Source organism: Haliotis rubra, unplaced genomic scaffold (genome assembly GCF_003918875.1).
Source record: "Haliotis rubra isolate DU_JTF1 unplaced genomic scaffold, ASM391887v1 Scf160, whole genome shotgun sequence".
Classification (NCBI taxonomy): Eukaryota; Metazoa; Mollusca; class Gastropoda; order Lepetellida; family Haliotidae; genus Haliotis; species Haliotis rubra.
Window position 1 is genome coordinate 1,583,868 of NW_025765559.1, and position 21,530 is coordinate 1,605,397.

The 21,530-nt window shown below is 40.5% G+C and overlaps 2 protein-coding genes and 1 long non-coding RNA gene across 3 annotated transcripts in view; 1 reads left to right on the forward strand and 2 right to left on the reverse strand.

Annotated features, from left to right (window-relative positions):
- LOC124271435 (cochlin-like) overlaps positions 1-11,733 on the reverse strand; it is a 34,831-nt gene extending 23,098 nt beyond the window's left edge. The window contains exons 1-2 of the mRNA XM_046706588.1: positions 11,657-11,733; positions 11,155-11,178 (exon numbers count right to left, since the gene is read on the reverse strand). The gene's annotated coding sequence lies outside the window, so the exon portion shown is untranslated. The remainder of the gene's footprint in view (positions 1-11,154; positions 11,179-11,656) is intronic.
- LOC124271465 lies at positions 4,419-4,680 on the forward strand. Its single transcript, XR_006897045.1, has 2 exons — positions 4,419-4,463; positions 4,602-4,680. It is a non-coding gene; the product is annotated as an uncharacterized LOC124271465 (long non-coding RNA).
- A 160-nt stretch (positions 11,734-11,893) lies between the features above and the next one.
- Positions 11,894-18,482, reverse strand: LOC124271436 (von Willebrand factor A domain-containing protein 2-like). Its single transcript, XM_046706589.1, has 4 exons — positions 18,397-18,482; positions 13,107-13,147; positions 12,793-12,806; positions 11,894-12,224 (listed from the first exon to the last, which is right to left on the reverse strand). The coding sequence occupies exons 2-4, from the start codon at positions 13,134-13,136 to the stop codon at positions 11,894-11,896; spliced, it is 375 nt and encodes a 124-aa protein (XP_046562545.1). The 5' UTR covers positions 13,137-13,147; positions 18,397-18,482.
- Between the last annotated feature and the right edge of the window lie 3,048 nt (positions 18,483-21,530).

Below are 21,530 nucleotides of genomic sequence, written 5' to 3' on the forward strand. Positions count from 1 at the left end.
ACAACGGCCGTTTAACATAAGAATGTTGAACAAAGCGCATAAATCGGTTCATTCCTTTCCGAATTGATTATACACATCGTCCTGCGTGGCATATTGAAGGTGTCTGAAAGGTAGTCCATATCTTCAAGACTGGGTATGTGTCTATTATCATCATCTATCGTATAATCAAGTAAAGCACCATATCTTCAAGACTGGGTATGTTTCTATTATCATCATATATCGTATAATCAAGTAAAGCACCATAACTTCAAGACTGGGTATGTGTCTATTATCATCATCTATCATATAATCACGCAAAGTACCTGCTCCTGCATTGTAATCACCAAATGCAACAATTTCCCAACGGGGTAAATCATACATAACAGACAAAGATTTGGGTCCCTCCGACACACCCTTACGCCACGTAGAGGATGAATGCCTGATAGCACTTCTGTTGTATAATCAAGTAAAGCACCATATCTTCAAGACTGTGTATGTGTCTATTATCATCATCTATCGTATAATCAAGTAAAGCACCATATCTCCAAGACTGGGTATGTTTCTATTATCATCATCTATCGTATAATCAAGTAAAGCACCATAACTTCAAGACTGGATATGTGTCTATTATCATCATCTATCATATAATCAAGTAAAGCACCATATCTTCAAGACTGGGTATGTGTCTATTATCATCATCTATCGTATAATCAAGTAAAGCACCATAACTTCAAGACTGGGTATGTGTCTATTATCATCATCTATCGTATAATTAAATAAAGCACCATATCTTCAAGACTGGGTATGTGTCTATTATCATCATCTATCGTATAATCAAGTAAAGCACCATATCTTCAAGACTGGGTATGTTTCTATTATCATCATCTATCGTATAATCAAGTAAAGCACCATATCTTCAAGACTGGGTATGTTTCTATTATCATCATCTATCGTATAATCAAGTAAAGCACCATAACTTCAAGACTGGGTATGTTTCTATTATCATCATCTATCATATAATCACGCAAAGTACCTGCTCCTGCATTGTAATCACCAAATGCAACAATTTCCCAACGGGGTAAATCATACATAACAGACAAAGATTTGGGACCCTCCGACACATCCTTACGCCACGTAGAGGACGAATGCCTGATAGCACTTCTGTTCATAAAATTGGTTACGTTCCTAAGCTATCGTTCTTTACGATCGCTTTGTCTACTGCTGATGTACATTTCTGTGTAGCGTTTATCTATAAATATAGAAAGAACTTAGTTTATAACCTTGGGAAAGAAGCAATCTGCAATGATCTCAGACAAATGACCGGACGGCCTAGTGCCAGATTGCTGTGACCAGTCAACTAAGAGAGATTTTCTGTCAGATATTTTATTGTTTATTTTTTTACTCGTAACGTCCAGTGTATTTTAATGGGGAGAAGAATGTATAATTTTGAAACAGAGATGCATCAGGTCCATCAGTATTTTAATATTGCCAGTTTGTGTCACATTGTAAAGACAACTGTATCGGAACTAATAAAATCTTAACCATTTACAACCCGACATTAGAATTAAACATATTTCTACTGTAGAGAAATTCAGAGACCAACAGAGACTTTTCAAGCAGCCTTGGAAAAGTAAGACAGGTGTTATAAAAAATGTACTGTGACAATATAAGTGTAGTCTTATAAAAGATGGAATAGTGATCAGTGATAGCTGTGTACAGGTGCGCCGTTTTGTCCATGCCTGAATCATCTGATTCGAATCTCAGATTGACAACGATTATGACCCATGGTCTGTTACCATCTTTCCCATGTCATTGGGTTTCACCGGAGTGACTAACGTCCACAGATTACTTCCCTTTCTGATTTCCTCCCACGCTGAGATGACACGCCGTGGAACAACCAATAGACTGTTTAAAGCGGTGCTCAAACCAGCTCACTCATATGTGTTACTCACCGCTTTTCGCAGCTCCTGTAAAATAATTGAAACGTGTTCAAATAACATCGACATAGTAATTGCTGAAACGCGTTAAACCTGTGGTTTCTGAGAGTTAAGGCTACAGGTTATTTTGCCTGTAAACACTGCGATATGTATTGCACAAAATATTGCCTGTTATATTTAATCAATCAATCATTTCAGAAAGGCCAGCGTAAGCCCTACGACGTCTTCTGACCGAACATGTCCCACGCCGTGATATTGCTGGAATATTGCTATAAGCGGCGTAAGACTAAAGCATCTCTCTCTCAGTCTGACCCACGAGGCGGTACTCACTTGAATTCAGTGGGGTTTCCTCACCATCAAGACCGGTCACCTGTAAATGCACCTGTATACAGTGATACCTCATTACTCAAACTGCTGTGGACTACAGTCAAGTTGTATTCAGTACAATTACTAACATTAGACCAGTGAGCCAATATTGATTTTCACCCGACTCATGACTTAAAACTGTTTGAAGGGACGTAACTCTTAGTTTCTATCGGATATGTATCGCGACACACGTTCTTTCGGACGGATGAGGTGGTGTTGTTAGAGTGGAGTGAGTTATGATTTACGCAGCTTTTAGCAATATTCCAGCAATATCAAGGCGGGGACACCAGAAATGGGTTGTACTCATGCGAGAATTACATCCGGGTAGGTTACCCAACCGCCCTGAGGGGTTCTAAGACCAGTGTTACATACAACAATAGTGACTTTGCAGAGTCCATAGTAATAGTTATATTATTTATTCGTGGTTTGTTTCAAACAAGGCGTTGATATAAGACGTATTACCGATGTTGAGTCTCCCGCTTCTGTCCATTATGTTTTCTTAAAGCGCCGTTAGCCTAGTAGAGCGACGTCATAAAGTAAACCGCAGTTCGCGATGAGCCGGAATTGCTTTTGCAAGTCAAGTCAAAAGCAAATACTTTACTGTACGTTTGTTACCATATGTGCTATTCAACTATTCCAATGTTATCCAATTAAAAGAACTTTGTTGTTTAACCATTAAGAGAATTTGGATGGGAGGACATACTGAATATACACCTAGAAAGTATTGTTTTTACTTGACCTATGACGTCTTTATTGAACCTCTCAACAGTTTTTAATTATAATATCACATGACTTCGCTTTCCTGAAATCCCACATGAGGAGGTTCTAGGGATTACAATTGTATTGTGTACCCTGATGCCGGGACTTCAACTGCATTGTAGGGGCGGTGGGGTAGCCTAATGGTTAAAGCGTCAGCTCGACATGCTGAAGACCGAGGTTCGATTCCCCACATGGGTGCAATGTGTGAAGCCCATTTCTGGTGTCCCCGCCGTGATATTGCTGGAATATTGCTAAAAGCGGTGTAAAGCCATACTCACTCACTCAATCATGGCGCACTGCATTGTGAACGCTCGAAGAGGGTTTGCAAAATTAATAAACCCTCAATGACAACTAAGCCGCAGCGATTTAAAAGAAAGAAAGAAAACAACCATTCAGAGAATTTTTATTGCCATTGTTTCAATTAAAATTGAAGGTGAGAGTGGAATTGACCGTCCGGCACTTTCACAATCATTTTCAATTCGAGCTGACTGTTTTACGTGTTGGTTGTCTTGATTCTTCTCAGGTGTTTTATTCTGACATCTCTCCTCCACTGTCCTGGATTGAGCACAAAGAGGATCGTTCACAACCGCTCTCTGATCGTCAATTGTAAATGTACACTGATTTTTTATATGGAAATAGCAAATAACCTGTATGTTCGCATATGGTCTGCTCATCAACATTGCTTTGGTACAAAATGTGTGGCGGTTGCTTTTCCCGCTGATACCGGCTGCTGTACAGATGCGCTTCAAGGTATCTTTGAGCTGTTACGACCATCGAGGAGTCCCGTGAAACCATTCTTTTCCTTTGGGTTGTTCAGTAGAGTTCCTTCCCATCTAGGCTTTGAAGCTGAAAACAAACGTGTGGCAATATATAATAACATTTCAGGTCCTGGAATGGTCCCAAAACGTCGTGAGGGAAATAAATAAAGTTTAATCCATAAAATATCTTGGACATCTATGTACAACTTCTAAATGCCACTGAGAGACATTATAATAGCATACTTGCTCAACAAATGTAATTGCAAAATCTGTTCTTATCAAAACGTTACAAAATGACAAAAGGCTACTGGAAACTCACCACAAAGATTTCTACATTTCTCTTGCATACAACAAATCTAATAAAGGAGATGGAGTGGAACATGTGGATCGGGTGAGTCATATACTAGAAATTACTGGTAATTACGATGCTAAGAATCAGAAAAGGGACACGTAATGATTCGATTAAGCATCTTCAATGGCAGTCTGCCAGTCTGAAGTTTTATTCGGTTGGATGCTTCTACAAATGACTTAAGCTCACTAACGAAGTAGATTTATGGTTGTATCCGTGACCCCTACATCCAATTACCCTACAATTGGCTAAAACAGCACACGGCATTTTACCTGTCTGGCGCATAATGAACTTACCCCATGGGAACGATTAAAAGTGTTATGTGTATACAAATTAGAGAAGGTTAAAAGGTGTTCTTGGTTAGAAAGTTTGTTAAAGATGAAATGAGGTAAATGTTGGAAATTGACACTGAGATGAGACAAGTAATTTGAGATGACTTAGTATAGTAAGGAGTGTTGTGTATACAAATTAAAAAGGATTAAGGGTTCTTGGTTAGAGAAGTTTGTTGATAAGATGAGAGCAAGTAAATGTTGAAATTGACACAGAGATGAGACAAGTAATTTGAGATGACTTAGTATAGTATATAAATGTTGGAAACAAACTAACATGACATCAACATGGCTGGTCTTCGCAATGTTGAGTTTGTTATGTCACCCGGAGTAGTAGCAAGTCCTATTTGAGGGTTATCTACACACTAAGAATGTCGAGAAACCAGTCTTGTGTACACTGGAACCATAACCTATCCCTTATCTTCACCTTACTCCCCGACCGTCAGGCTGAGACCTACTCCCAGACTCCAGACTTTGAGCTGGCGGCAATTCATGCTATAGAGAGATTTTCGACTGCTGAAGTGAAGGGTTGCTTCTTCCACGACTGTCCAGGCCATTTTGGAAGAAGGTCAGGATCTGGGACTTGCTGTTGCTTACAGAGGATCTGGAAATATCAGATGGGTAGAAAGAGCAGTTGGACTACCCCTTTTACCCCAGAACAGTATCCAGGACCCATTGGGTTGACGCCATGGACGGCAACTCCCGATAGACTTTGGAGCAGCACAGAGAAGCAGAAAGAAGTGTACACAGAGAGATGGAGCATCAGGTTGTGTCGCTTCAAGGAGCAGCTCAATCTTGGGCTGAAGAAAACACCAATGCAGTTCCTTGACGCTGTGGGCCATCTCCTCAAATTGGGATAGAGACTTGTTTTAAAGACTAAAATTAACATTAAAAAGTTAACATGACCTGCTGCTCATATTCGTATCACGACCAGGAAGATATCTGTGTATTATATTCATTTATTTGTGAAAATTAAATCCATGAATTAAAATATTAAATCGTGAATTTCATGTCTTTGGAGCTAGTCCATGGTCCAGGTAACAGGTAACAGGAAGAGATTAGCAGTGCATTGGACCGTGAACTTTGTTGTTTATAAGCTGTAGGGTAATGGGATGTAGAGAGGTAATGGGAGGATACCAAATTTATAATGGATGAATTTGATGGTACCCATTAAGTCTTGGAAGAGAGGAAATAATAGTAATCAGTGGTGCAGCTGGAATATGAGTCATTTTATATATGCCCGTGGGACATTATTTCAGGGGGAGGAGCAAAATTAACAGGAATTGTATTTTGTCCTTGTCTGGTAAAAGTGGTGCGAGATTCTGGAGCCTCACCGTTGATTTAGAGAGTTCTCTCTGTATATTGAGAAAATGGCTCATATGAACTTATAGCATTAGGAGTTGTTCAAAAGAATCAACAAATCTTCCATAAAGTTTGTGAATCTGTGTTGTGTGTAGATCAGGAATACTAGGCAATATCGGGAGGACCTTTGTGTGAGAATTCATTCCAAAATAAATGGACTTAGAACAACATACCGGACTTATCTTTGACTATCCATCTTAGCTACATCATCCCCACAAAGAGTGGATAGACAGATTGCCTAGGAGAAGGGTATAGCACCCAGACACCCTCAGGTAACAGGAGCCCTGTGAAATATTAAATTGTTATATTTAAAGGTCAACTCTAATTTCGATAAAACCGATATCAAATGTTTTATTCGATGTCTTGATGAATTAACAAAGGGTTTGGGGTTTTGTCAATACCAATAATTAGCAAAATATGCCTGTGAACTAATTACTAAAACACTAACAAAATGGTAACACGAGTTGAGGTACAGCGGCTTAAAATACGGGTATACTCAGACTGATATTTTATTGAGTGTTTGAGAACTGTGAGATAAATCGTCAATTCAATAAAGTAAAGCTTGTATTTTCGTGTTAGGTATAAGTACCGTATCGAGAAGCTTCTGGGGAGTATCATCACCGACAATATTTAGGTCCCATAAGATATTTTCATCTTCGAAGGAAAACTTTCTGTTGGTTTTCAGTGTTGACCCCAGTCCCACAGCAGACTTCTCTTTCATAGCGGCGTCAAGGCATTACAGCGAGCGTCCTTGAATTTTAACAGATCTTCAAATAGTTAGGATGAACCATTCGTTTTCAGAACAGATGCAAATGCAGCGAACAATCTTAGTCACGTCAACAATTTATGTTTTGTGATCAGAATCAAACGCTTTAGTTTTGAAAGAAAAGATCCGAAAAGCGAAATTTACCAATTCAATCCCTTGTTTAAGCCTATTTTTTTGAATAATTGAATCACAAACTAAAGACAAAATACCATTTGACGTGTATGTATGTGCTTCACAAACCGACTTGTGATTCGCACTGAACGAGATTCAAACACGGGTGTATAGTTTGTCTGTCACACTCCAGCACTGATGTATCAAACAATCTTGAACGTCAATGCATGTCTATTAATGGGTTTCTAACATTGGGGGATCGACTCCCCGGTCTCCGTCGTGACGTGCCCATGCGTTTACCCGCTGGACTACAAGACCGACTCCAATCGCGGGGTGTATGGTCGTTAATCTCACCGTAGGTAAATTACGTTTCTACAAATAATGTGAAAAAAAAGAAACTATTAGTGTCAAAAAGCCATTGAAACACTGGTTGAGAAAACTTAACCATTTACATAAAGAGAATAATATTTTGATGATTTCAGAAAAATTGGGAGGATTTTAACAAACAAAGTTTAGAACACGTAAATGGTGTTGCACTCTGGTGCTGTTGATCGCAGTTCGTGTATACCCCCTCATGTATCGCGGACTTCGACATGCAGCAACATTTACTCTAAATATTGAGAACGTTTATGTGTCATTCTTTGGGCGTGCACGTATGCATTTACTACTTAAGACGTCCATAAATGTATACTTTTCAAAAAGAAACGCATAACCAAGAAATCTGTGGCGAAAATGTTGTATTTTTCAAACATGTATAACTCGTCTACAAATAGACTTTAGTATGCATGAATTTTTACATCAGTTTAGAAAGAAAGGTAATGTCTATACCCAACCAAGTGTATAATTTTAAATAACGGTTACGTTGCAGCGCGCGATATGGTGACCACGTAGCATGGTCCCGACGTCAGATCTCCTGGCTCTCAGTCAGTCTCTCTCAACCTGTTCCGTACAGTTTTACCGGATATCCTCGAAGTCAGAGCACCCTGGCTGCTGTGCTCTCACCCGTGGCAGTACGATCACGCAAATATAGTACGGGTGTACCGTTCTTGGGCTGCAGTGGTGAATCGAGATCTGCCTGTACGGGCACGGTCATTTGTTATACCTGTTTGGTTCTAGCGAGCTGCAAAACATTGATATCGATGCTCAGACTGGCATTCAGGCGGCTGGCAGCAGAAAATTGGTAATCTCCAGCGTGCATTGTTTCAATGGCGATGTTCCAAATTACAGCGTCAAGACGTGGCGTGGTGATTTGACCTTGAAACTCCTTCATAACGAATGCCGATTTCCGAAAGTAATCTGGATTTTTATAGCCAGACAGTGCTCTTTGCTGCACAATTTCAACTGGAAGGTGATTTCTGTTGCGTTGTTGGAGATGCCTTTTAATTCTTGTAAGAAATCTCATCAACATCAACATTTTCAGGCGAAGTCGATTTTCCCTTAATTACTAAATAGTTTAAAATCATTTCATCAACACTTTCGGTACATATTTTGACAATTGTTTGAACACAATTGGTAATTGATAGATTTTTGAAAATACAAAATGCCTATGCGTTTAATTTTTGGGATAATTATATGTTTCTCTGCATTGATTCAGGTTCTCTGCCAGTACTCGAGATTCAATATTTAGCTCTTTACACTGATTTTACGTGTGCTTTTAAAAGATAAAGAAGGGTCGGTGTATCTCTGAGTCATACACGCTCTCAGGTCTTAGCTTAGTTTCCAGTATTCAGATTAACAATTGAAATGTAGGACTATTTTTAAGGATAAAAAAATCAATGATTTGTTTCCTAACACTGATAATGTTTCGGTCATACATGGTGCCTACTATTATGTATACAGAGTAGAATTCTCCTTCATGAAGATGTGAGAGATCAGTGAGAAGCCATATATTCACAACCACTCATGCCCAAGAATACCAAGTAATCTCATCCTCTACAGCAAAATGGCAAGAATATGAATAGAACTTTTAAATGTCTGTAAAACTCTTTGTGGATTCTTGCCTTTAAAATCCTTTGTTTCTTTTGCATGAGCAAGTTTCTGCTTCTATTAAATTTACAACCATATATATGGGAGTGTCTGTATTGAAGGGATCGATTATTGAAGGTGTCAGGGGTGAACATGTCCTACGGCTACAGGTGTGATTGATAGCACCTGTGATTAACGGTACGGTATGCACCTCTGCCACAGGATCCTGGATGTTTTTAATAAGAACACACAAGTTCGATTTCTAGCATCGGTGAACTAAGTGTGTGCTTACGTTCTTGACCAACAACATATGGTGGGTGAGTTAGTATGTGGACCGCCGCGCTTTTAGCAATATTCCAGCAACATCAGGTCGGCGGACGCAGAAATGGGCTTCACACATTGTGCCCATATGAGAAATCGAACCCGGGCTCTCGGTGTGTGATGAGAGAACGTTTTAACCACAAGGACCGCCTCCGTGGTGTAGTGGTTAGAGCGTCGCCTGGGGAAGCGGAAAGTCGCGGGTTCGATCCCCGACCGCGTCATACCAAAAGACGTTAAAATATCGTACTTGTTGGTCCCTGTCTGGCGCTCGGCATTAATGGGTACAACAAAAGGACTGGTTGGCTCGGAGTCAGTAAAATGTGTCTGAGTGGGAATTATTCATGCTCACTGCGGTATGATATCTCAGTGGGCTAGCACTATAAAACCAGCTTCAGTCTGGGCTAGTACAAGCAGCCGCATGTATACACATACACACGCATGCGTCGTCATATGAGCGAAAATATTCTCGGGTACAACGTAAAAACCCAATTTCACCTCACCTCACTTTAACCCCTGCTAAGGGTACCCCACCGCCCCAACACCTTATAGATTTTAATAACCCAATCTTAATCATTCCTTCCAGACATAATACGACCAGCAAGATTCCAAAGTGCTACCAACGTGGAATTTATTGAACGTAACAGAGTTTATCTTCTGATCTGCACAATACATCTATCTGCCGCTAGATACCGTTCGGCTGGAACTTGACGCTTTGCTGCAAGTAAAAGTATAGCATACAAAGTTGCCAGGTAAGATATACGATATGTAGGACGGTGGAATAGCATAATTATCAGCATCACAGATTTTACATTACAGAATGGCGGAGGAGAGATTCGCTATACACAACCCCTAAACAGAACCATTTACAAAACATAGTTCCTAATTAGAATCGTATTACATAAAGTTAATTTTTTCCCTTCACTTTGGTTTCTTTGAAGAATGTATCTCCTAAAGGTTAATCGCTTTAATAATGAGGTAGGACCTACGACACGGTCCTGTCTTATCTAAGAATATCCCCACGAAAAAACCTAAACGTCATACACTACCAAAGTTTAAACTCCAAGTGATAGGGCTATTGGGAATGTGTAGGTTTGTGAAAGTAGATGGTAGTTCGAGACAAGCAGAATTAAAGGACTTATATAAACCAACATTCTTCCATGTCCGCGAGTTAGAGTTGTTCCTTCCTTCCAGTAGTATGAACCTACCAATTGTACATGTCTTGTCATCCAGATCCTTCTTGATTGTGTCTAGTGCCTTGTAGTCATCGACCGTGTACACCCTGTCCTGGTCGCCAGCAATGTCTAGAAGCTCCTTCTGTGAGAGGTTGAGGCCCACGCCGATAGCAAACATCATGTTGATACCAGCGTCTCTAGACTTAGCCGCTTCCATTCTGAGTCTTTTTCCCAGTCCTGTAAAGGGCTGCCCGTCGGTCATCACGATGCCGATGTGAGCTGCATGGAAGCGTTGTGTTTGGGCAGCATCTGTTTCTCTCGCATGAACTCAATGCCCGACCTGTGTCAGTGTGAAGTCGCCAGCGGTGTAGGGATGTTCGTGATGGCGTTCACGATGTCAACCTCGTCGGCATATTCGTCGAGGCCAAAAAGCGAAGTGTCATCATAGGTGCCGCGACCGTAGGTGATGACTGAGAATCTAGCTCGCTGGGGTGAAACGTCAAAGGTCGTGACGAAGCCCTTCACGAAGTCCATCCCAAGGGTGAAATTGTTGTCGCCAATGCCGACGAAGCGTCAATAACGAAGGAGATAATCAATGGGATTGTCACGGCACACTGTGGGAGGAAGACCGTAAAGAGTTAGTGAATGGGGCAGAACATACCAGTGTTCGATCATTAGTTACAGAACATTCTGATCAATAGCAAACTCCTTCATGAAAGTGTACGGTCTTGCGTAGCTGACTTTCTTGTTGCAAAGTAACAATGGGGTTGATCAACCATACTATCAGTAATTAGTTATTTCGAGTTTAACTTTCAACTTCTTGGTAAAGTTTTACAGCACCTGGATAAAGCTCAGAAATCACGCGTGCGTAAAAGCAGAGCACAATGTCGGAATAAGACATTTATTTTGCATTTTTGTCTGGCCTCCCCGCAAGCAGCTATACAAATCCACACATATACATCAATGTGACTCCCACTTACCAACAGGTGGCTCTGGTGGGTTTTTCTGCAACATAAAACAATACATCACCAATTGATACGCTACTCCTAGAGTTTGTCTCCAATGCCATATGCAAGTGGAGTCATACGCATATTCAAATATTAACTTGAAGTTGTAGTGTTTCACGGATCTTCTATGAAAAGGAGATATTTTAATCATGTTGAAGATAATGAGGTCGTCTCTGATGAATTTCACCGTTGCTAAAGACAGTGGTGCTCTGTGTGTTTGTGTATTGTGTGTGTGTGTGTGAGTAGGCGGGGGATTAGGGTGGGGGTGGTGGTGGGGGTCATTCCAGAGTTACCTCCCTTTAATATACTAGAGTTCGCTGGTCGAGGGTTAAAATCAAAGTCCATACTCATTGGGATTTATCATAGTTATAGATATGTATTACCTGCATCAAAGTTTGTCTCCCGTATCACGCTGATAATACTTTTCAAAAAGCGTAATACTAAACAAACACAAACACAAAATAAATCAACGTACCTTCGCATGTCTCAAAGGCGAGCCTGGACCTGATGGTCCCCAGGAGGTTGTAGCTAGTGACCACAAACACGTGGTTATCCACCCCGGCGATGTTCCTCAATTCCTCTTCCGACGAACACACTATGGCCGACCCCGACAACGAACATCTCGACCCCGGCGTCTCTGGTGATCGGGCCTCCGACTCCGTCACATCCGGTTGTTGGGAGTTTCCGTCGGTCAGCACTATACACACTTTCCTCACATCTTTGCGAGCATTAGGAGGAACGTTTCCCTCATGTGCCTGATGCCTGCCCCAGTCTCCAGTAGCCGGACCAGCTCTCTGTACGGTATGTCAGTGATCGCTTTCTTCAGGTCCACGTTGTTGGTGTATTCATCAAACCCAAAGGCGTCCTCTGTGTACACCCTGTCACCATAGGAGACGGCGGCGACTCGGACCATGTCAGGCTGGACTTGGAAAATGTCAACAAAATCTTCCACAAACCACAATCCCATGGTGAAGTTATCTGGCCATATGCTGGACGAGGCGTCGACGACGAAGGTGATATCCATCGGCTTCTGTGTCTGCATGCTGCATGTAACAGGCAGAAGATAATCGTTATTGCCGACATATACAGGCAGTATTCGGGAGTTTGGTACAAAAGCGACCTTAGCGCTAAGGTGATCTTAATTCCCATACCTTAACACAGACTTACGACAGTCGTGGCGCTGAGGTCGTCGCCACCCTGGGCATCAGTTCATATTTCCAAGATTTAAATACTCAACAGCACCTGCACACCCAGACTCACATGTCGTTATACTAAAGGTTTCACTCACTCACTCACTCTGTATGTTTATTCACAGATTTGATATTCATATTGGCATTGCGAAATGCAATGATCTCAGACAAATGACCGAACGACCCCAGTGGCAGATTGCTGCGACAAGTCAACTAAAGAAACGAATCCCAGATTGACAACGATTATGACCCTTGGTCTGTTACCATCTTTCCCATGTCAGTGGGTTTCACCGGAGTGACTAACGTCTACAGACTACTCCCCTTTGTGATTTCCTCCCACGCTGAGATGACACGCCGTGGAACAACAAATAGACTGTTTAAAAGCGGCGCTAAAACCAGCTCACTCATATGTGTTACTCACCGCTTTCGCAGCTCCTGTAAAAGAATTGAAACGTGTTCACATAAAATGTACATTAAAATAATTGCTGAAATGTTAAGCCTGTGGTTCTAAGGATTAAAGCTGAAGTTTAATTTGATTGTACACACTGTGATATGCATCGCACAAAATATTATTTAGTTGTTTTTTTTCAATCGATTATTTCCAGAAAGTGCAATGTAAGCCCAGCAACTTCTTATGACCGACGATTCCGACGTGATAATTTTGGAATATTGCTATAAGCGGCGTTAGACTAAACTCACTCACTCCTCACGCTGATTCCACACGGCGGTACTCACTTGAATTCCGCGGATGTTTCCACCTGCCATGACCCGGTCACCTGTAAACACACCTGTATACAGTAAAACCTCTTTACGTCAAACACTTGTCCTCATGTCAAAGTATTCCAGTCAAATGGTGTACTAATATTGATTATTACTCGAGTCGTATCTTAAAACTGTTTGAAGCGTCCTTAACTCATAGTTTCTATCAGACATAGTTTCAGTCGAATGGCGTGGTGTTTTTAGACCAGTGTACATAAGACTATAGCGACTTTGCAGGACCCATGGTATTAGTTATATTAAGTTTTCGTGGTTGGTGTCAAACAAGGCGTTGATAGACGGATTACCGATATTGAGTCGGCTGCTTCGTTTGGTGACGTCATAAAGTAAACCGCAATTCGCGGTAAGCGAGGTACTTCTCAAGTCAAGTCAAATAAATAGTTTACTGTATGTTTTGAGTGCACCATGTGTACTGTTTATTGAAAAAGGAGAGCTTCTTTCTGAAAGATAATTCATTATAAATGTTTTAGAAGCTGTAACATGAATGATCATTTTCATTTTCATTTTCACCAGTGATACAGAAAATTGAATTGCTGGTATCTAATCACTCATTATGCTGAAGGAATTAATTAAACAGCGTCCGAATTCATATAATGATATATTTAAAGATCACATTTCATTTCGTACCTCCATCCTAATCTTCAACTCACCCAGCACTTCCTGTTCCAATCACTGCCACATGCTCTGATGATGCGTGAAAAGGGTGGACCTTAAATCCATCCCCATCGACTCAAATGTAAGTTCTGTTTATGTTCAAGTTGTATTTTTCCTGTCTCCTTTAAATATATTTAACAGTAGATGTCCGCATTTAAATGAAATAATTATGCATTCTTAACATTTGATTTTGGAAAATCACATGTATCACAGGTGATACAATGGGACCAAGGCATATTCTGCTGTATCACCAGTGATACATTTCGGGACTTTGAGGAATATGTCACTCACTTACTGTTTTAACCCCGATGGTGATGTATAATGAGAAAATGTAATTATAATTATATTGGTTAGAGTATCAAAGAGTATGAAATACAGATACAATGCCTTGTTTCTTCAGAATGGAGAACACCCTAGATGAGGATTTGACTGAGAAATCAGAAGAATACTCTAGGATTCTGTCCGTCTGGAGGAGGCTGTTCAAGAACACCTTTGAAGGTTGAGTTTGGTGGGAAGAACTCCTCATCCTCCCAGAAGGGAGTGTCCAGTAACTGTGAAAGAAGCTCACTCTCGTCTTGAGGTTCCCTAAGCTGTTCTTTGAGTCTGGCAATAGGGATGTCATCATCAGAATCGTACAGTATTCTTCTGATCTGGGTGAGAGGAATGTCGTCATTATCTGACGAATCAAATGACCCAGTTGATGTTGCTGCTTTCTGCTTAGATGAAACTCTCGTTTTGGGAGTGGCATCGACCTCATCCTCACTCTCACCATCGGTGCTGGAATATATGCATCAGAGTAGGTTTCCTACTCACTCTCAGTCAAATCCTCATCTAGGATATCTAGGATGTTCTCCATTCTGAAGAAATAAGGCTAAAAAATTTTTTTCTCTCCTTAAGGAAGCAAGCATACTCTTTGCACTTGACACACACTTACTTGGTCCAAACGGATGTCAGCAGCTGTCCGTTTACGCTTCGCTGGGCGAACTTGTGGAAGGCTAAGGTCTGTAGTTCTTGGACTGCCACTAACTGGGTATCGAGTTTCCATGGCCCAGTAGGCTTCCACAGAGTAAGCGACAACAAGATCCATACGAAGATAAATCCCCAGAAACAACGCAATTTCTCTGGATGTTGTTCTTACTGAAATGCCATCTTTCTGTAATGTGTACAAATTTGTCTGTTCTGCAAGATTCTAGATCACTGCGTCCGTTATAAGATCCTTGAAATATGCTATAGGTAGAACTTGACTTGTTGTCGCTCACTCTCACATACGTTTGGACCAAGTAAGTATCTTCCTGAATTTGCAGAGAAACGTGGACGATGCAAATTCGGGACTGTACACACCTCACATATGTGATGTGTGTCAAGTACAAAGAGAATGCTTGCTTCCCTAAGGAGAGAACCTGTTTTGGCCAGTTTCACCTGTGCAAATAGACTTCCAGTTCTTCCTAGGCACTGTTTTGTCTCATTTGTGAGTGAGTGAGTGAGTGAGTTTAGTTTTACGCCGCACTCAGCAATATCCCAGCTATATGGCGGCGGTCTGTAAATAATCAAGTCTGGACCAGACAATCCAGTGATCAACAGCATGATCATCGATCTGCGCAATTGGGAACCGATGACATGTGTCAACCAAGTCAGCGAGCCTGACCACCCGATCCCGTTAGTCGCCTTTTACGACAAGCATAGTCACCTTTTATGACAAGAATGGGTTGCTGAAGACCTATTCTACCCCGGATCTTCACGGGTCTGTCTCATTTGTAGAAGACTCCAATTGCCATTTCCGTCCCAACATCCTGGATGCTGCTGATTGATAATGTTCAAGTTGCACGTGTGCCAAAGTGTTTTCTCTTGTGTTTAATGAAATTGTTCGGAAGTTCTTCCTTCTATAGGCTGTTTTGTCTCATCCTTGAATAGATATCGACAGACAATTTTCTGTTCAGTTTCCGTCTATGCAATCCAAAGATACTCACATATATTGTTCACATTCAAATTGTGTCAAAGTTCTTGTTTGTTTTAAGATATTTTCATGATTAATAATAAACCCAGTTTACAAAAATGAGTTGTTTTCTGTCTCTTGAAGTATGTGTGATGTATTTTCTGCTTTGGCCCAAAGTGTATCACACGTGATACAGATCCTTCACAAATCACAAAGACCCAGCGTATCACATGTGATACAAATAAAATAGTATAAACAACTGTTTATGTGTATATGTGTGTCAGATTTCAAGTTCCATATTTTTTGGACATCTAAGAATTGGTTTGGGTCCTAAAGGGTTAAAAAGAATACAGCTGACTATATATACTTATAGCTACTAGTACCCTCGACCCTTGAAACCAGACTTATGAACTTATGCGTCATTCAAGGATGGGTTTCCTTATTATACGTCATTTACTTATGTTCCTAAAATAATTGGTTACGTTTTCTCACCTATCATTCTTTACGATTCAAGAATGACATTGTGAGCATGCGTTTTGTTTACCTCTGCTCCACATTTCTTTGTACAGTTCATCAATGAATATAGAAAAGAACTTTGTATACAAACCTTGGGCAGAAGAAACAATCTCAACTAGAACTTAAAAGCTGTGAAATGTAAACACACAAGGCTGGAGCTGTTGGAATACTGATTGACATAACGGGATAGTTGAGCGTTGGACAGTTGATGTGAAACCTCTTGCCATACCTTGTGGAGACGTTCTGGTTTCTTAGACACGTCCAAAAGTTGTATGTGTGATCGGAATCAAACGATTTAGTTTTAAAACAATCCGAAAAGCAATTTAATAATTTCTTTACACCTATTTTTGAATAATTGAATACAAGCTAAAAAACAAATATCATTTGACGAGTATGCACTGCACAAGCCGACTTGTGATTCGGGTATCACTGAGCGCCTAAAACACGGGTGTATAGTTTGTCTGTCACACTCAACACTGATATGTCAAACAATCGTGAGCGTCAATCCATGTCTATTACTTGGTTTCTAATAGTGGGGAATGGAACCCCGGTCCCCGCCATGACGAGCCCATGTGTTTACCGCTTGACTAGAAGACCGCCTCTAAGCACGGGGTGTTTGGACGTTAATCTCACTCACATAAATTATGTTTTTACCAATAATGTGACAAAAAAGAAACGTTTAGTGTGATAAAAAACACACTTTGAAAATATAGTTAACCACTCCCATAAACAGTTTCATATTTTGATGATTTCAGAATAATTGGGATGATTTTAACAAACAATGTTTAGAACACGTAAATGGTGTTGCACCCAGGTGCCGTTGATCGTTGTTTGTGTATCGCTCTCTCGAGTATCGCGGACTTCGACATGCGGCAAAATATTTACTCTCAATATAAGAACTTTTATGTTTCATTCTTTGGGCATTAGACGTATCCATTTACCACTTAAAACATACATAAATGTGTGTTTCTCTGCATTGATTCAGGTTCTCTGCCAGTACTCGAGATTCAATATTTAGCTCTTTGCATTGATTTTACGTGTGCTTTAGATAATGAAGGGTCGGAGTATCTCTGAGCCACATACACTCTCAGGTCTTAGCTTGGTTTTCAGTATTGAGATTAACAATTGAAATGTAGAAATATTTCTTAGGATAAAAAAATCAATGATTTCTTTCCTCACACTGATAATGTTTCGTTCATACATGATGCCTACTATTATGTATACAGGTAAATTCACCTTGATGAAGATGTAGAGATCAGTGAGAAGCCTTATATTCGCAACCACTCATGCCAAAGAATATCATTAATCTCATCCTCTACAGCAAAATAGCAAGTGTTTAAGTTTCAAGATTTTCAAATATCGTAAACTTGTGGATTCTTTCATTTAAAATCCTTTCTTTCTTCTGCGTGTCTGATATTCAATTTACAACCATATATATAGAGTGTCTGTATTGAAGGATCGATTCTTGAAGGTGTCAGAGATGAACATGTCCTACAGGCGTCTACAGGTGTGCTTGGTATTGTAACAAACGGTACGGTATGCCTATGCCACAGGATCTGGATACCTTTGATAGAGCTGGTTCGATTTCTAGCTGGTTCGATTTCTAGCATTGGTCAACTACGTGTGTGCCCCTTCTGGCAACAACTTAAAGTGAGTGAAATAGTTAGTACGCCGGTTGGTTCAGCCGTTTTAGGTATATTCTAGCAGCATCAAAACACACACCTCTCGGGAACCAACGGTGTGGCCGATGCACGTGCAAAACGTGACAAGTAACAATTGGTATGGGTATAAAGTAGTTTAAATAGGAGGCATCTGAACTTGAAATATGCAGCGCTGTTTGAATACTTTTTCTCTGTACTACCTCAACAAGGATGTGAAGGGCACATCAAAATATTGTGTCTGTATCTGTAATATTTTGTACATTTAACAGAATTCAAATCTCTGTGAATTTCCTACCATCTCACTACTTCGGTTCAATGCATTCTTCTAACTAACCGCACGCCTTGTTACATTTAATTAATTACATTTATATCGCATATTGAATACATTACTGCTATATGATTTAAAAATTGATTGTCTCTCATTTGGAGAAATTAGATTATCGCTAAACCGCCCAAAATGTATAAGATCATAACGTATACTCACACAGATGGCCAGAATGATGACCTTCCCATAGCCGCTCAGACCCATGGCTACTGCTCAGTGGTGATGTCCAAGTGTAGAGTAGCAGGACAGGACTAGGTATTTATATGTCATCAAATGGAGACACCCTTGACCTCCACTCCCTGCTATTACAAGTTTATTTGTTCAGTGTCGAAATGCATAATTACCGACGGACATTTCCTACAATAAAGTACTATGTAAATACACGAGTGACAGCAAATTCAAAAGTACATATTAATTATATAGCATTATATTGCCATGTGATACAGGTGCCCTTTGCTGCATATTTAGGCTGTAATTAACATCTCATGTGTAACAAGTTTAAACGTTTTTGGGTGGTTGTGACTCTTTTCCTTTGTCGTTAATACCGTTTATATGTATATAAAAAATAAAGATAAAAACGTGTATTGTAATTAAATGGTACGAAGTAGATAACATTAAGATAATATTGTGATGCTTATTCTGTTGAAAAATATGAAAGTAATACCACATTTGACATCAGAATAAACTTATACTTTTCAATTGTCCGTGTCCCGACTTGATGTGTACACATGTGGCAGGATCCGGTGAGTACTTACGTCACATTCGTCCTTGATCTGCCTGCACAATAACTTGTCAGTGTCTATAACCAGTAAAAGTGACTGACTGAATCTCACTCACCCAATCACCCGGGGTCACGCTGCTCACCTATGATCGTGATGTCAATACTGGAGACATTGATTTTGTCCAGGTTTTGAAACACACCTGGAGCCTATTCTTTTCTGTGAAGCAAAAATGTTGTATTGACACAGGCTTGCAGAGAAAGTGCAAGTATTGATCTGTCACTCACTCATTCAATCTAATTAATGACTGAATGTGTCGTATTTTAATGCCACAGAAGTGAGAATAGCTTAGTTTTTTTAAATTAACCAATCTTTCACGTTCCATTTGTCAACGCCACAGGGCTTAATAGTTATGACAATATGTATTTTCCAATGAGGCACATGAGGTCCGAACTTGTGCTTAAATTATTGACAACATTGACAGGCTCTTACAGGCTCATAATTAGTTGATTATTTAAAACTTTACAAAGCGTAGGCGAACGACTTACAACGATGCTAGTCGGTAAAAGATACTACATCTGTACAGAATAATAATGTGTCCATTTATATAGCGCCAAACTCCACACTATGTATGCTCATAGCGCTAACAATCAAGGCACAGAACATTATTACCCCGGATAACCCAAGCTGCCTGTTAGGCGCTAGAAGGTTATAGTCATATGACTTTTTCCACCGGGTACCCATTTTCCTGCTGGGTGAACAGAGACAATTTTGAACAAACTCACTTGTCTAAGGTGACCACATGTGTCACATGTGCTTCGTTGTGGGGCAGGACTCAAGTCCTAGAAACTCTCAGGAGTCAAGCTGCCAAACACGGTCACCCATCCAAGGACTCTCCGAGCCCGACGCTGCTTAACTTCACCGATTTGTGATCTGAGCTGAGCACAGGACTACTCGCCAGCACAAATCCAGAGAATTCAGAATCACTGAACTGAAACAATAAAGAAGGAGCCATCAATTAGTCAGTGACTCCAGACAGTGTTGAGATGCAGACAGTCATTCCTGGGGACCAGTGTCATCTAAGAACGCTCTCTTTCATCACATGCTGCTGCTGACAATAATTTGCCAATGCATTCTGTGATGGGAAGACAAAGAGCGGTATCTGAACAAATCAGCTAATATCGTTTACATGAACTCGTTTGACTGGGAGATATTGTGAATATGCTGACTTACTTTTGCTTCTAGGTGTCTTAAATTTTAAGCAGACGTAGTAACAGATAACGAACCAAGCGTGCCACAGCTCTTTCTTGATGACCTTGTTGACATACTGGTAGTAGTTCTCTATTTTCTATATATTTATAGTGTATGTATGTTTACATGAACTCATGGGACTCGTGGGAGACATTGTCAATTAGACTAAAAATTAGTCTCTGAAATGAACATATTTGAAATGAACAAACTGTTGGAGGACGGGGGATGTGTGGACTGACACAACTTGTGTCCAACATCTGGGATGTCTCACAATTGTTGGAGGAGGGGGAAGGTGCAGTCTGACACAACTTGTGTCCAACATCTGGGATGTCTCACGACTGTTGGAGGAGGGGGAAGGTGCGGTCTGACACAACTTGTGTCCAACATCTGGGATGTCTCACAACTGTTGGAGGAGCGGGGATGTGTGGACTGACACAGGGTGTGTCTAACATCAGGGGTGTTTAACAACTGACAACTTTGGGTGTCGGACGACCCGGGAATCTGACAACTCGGGAATCTGACAACTGGGGCTTGACAAACAGAGTATTACCGGGAAATCAGGGTCAACATGAACTACGGAGTGATTACACGATAAGCCAGGGCCCACATTACCCTCATGCATATCGACTGGCACGATGTTATTTGGCGAATACTACACTCTAAAATGAATTAAAAATACAAATACATAACACACATGTTTAGACGTGTCTTCCATCACATGCTGCTGATGCTACATGTTTTATAAATCTGTAGAATCCTAAATGGAATACACATTTGGTTTGGTTTTTCTGAACACCAAAATGAATCTCACATCCAAATCTCAACATACCCATGATCTGAGTTCTGAGCAATGTAATCATGTTTTAAAGAGAAATACTTACAAAACAAACATATGAATTAAAAGTTTTTAATATGAATTATATATATATATATATATATATATATATATATGTGTGTGTGTGTGTGTGTGTGTGTGTGTGTGTGTGTGAATTCTGATGATCTAAGCATGTTTAGAATATACTGGACACAAATAAACCACTTAAATGTCAAAAAACGGAGATAAGTTAATGGTGTCGAGGAAAATTGACATCAGTGATGGTTGCGTTTTCCATCGCAGAGAACCCATATGGGGTATCGATCCCAGGTCCTCGGCGTGACGTGTCCGGGCTAGAACTGGTCTTCAGCAACCCATTATCATCGTAAGAGGTGACTAACGGGATCGGGTGGTCAGGCTGGCTGACTTGGTGGACACATGTCATGGTATCCCAGTTGCGTAGATCGAAGCTCGTGATGTTGATCACTGGATTGTCTGCTCCAGACTCG

Excerpts from the sequence above, each read along its gene's own strand:
- LOC124271436 (XM_046706589.1), bottom strand. The coding sequence starts at position 13,136 with ATGGCAGGTGGAAACATCCGCGGAATTCAA.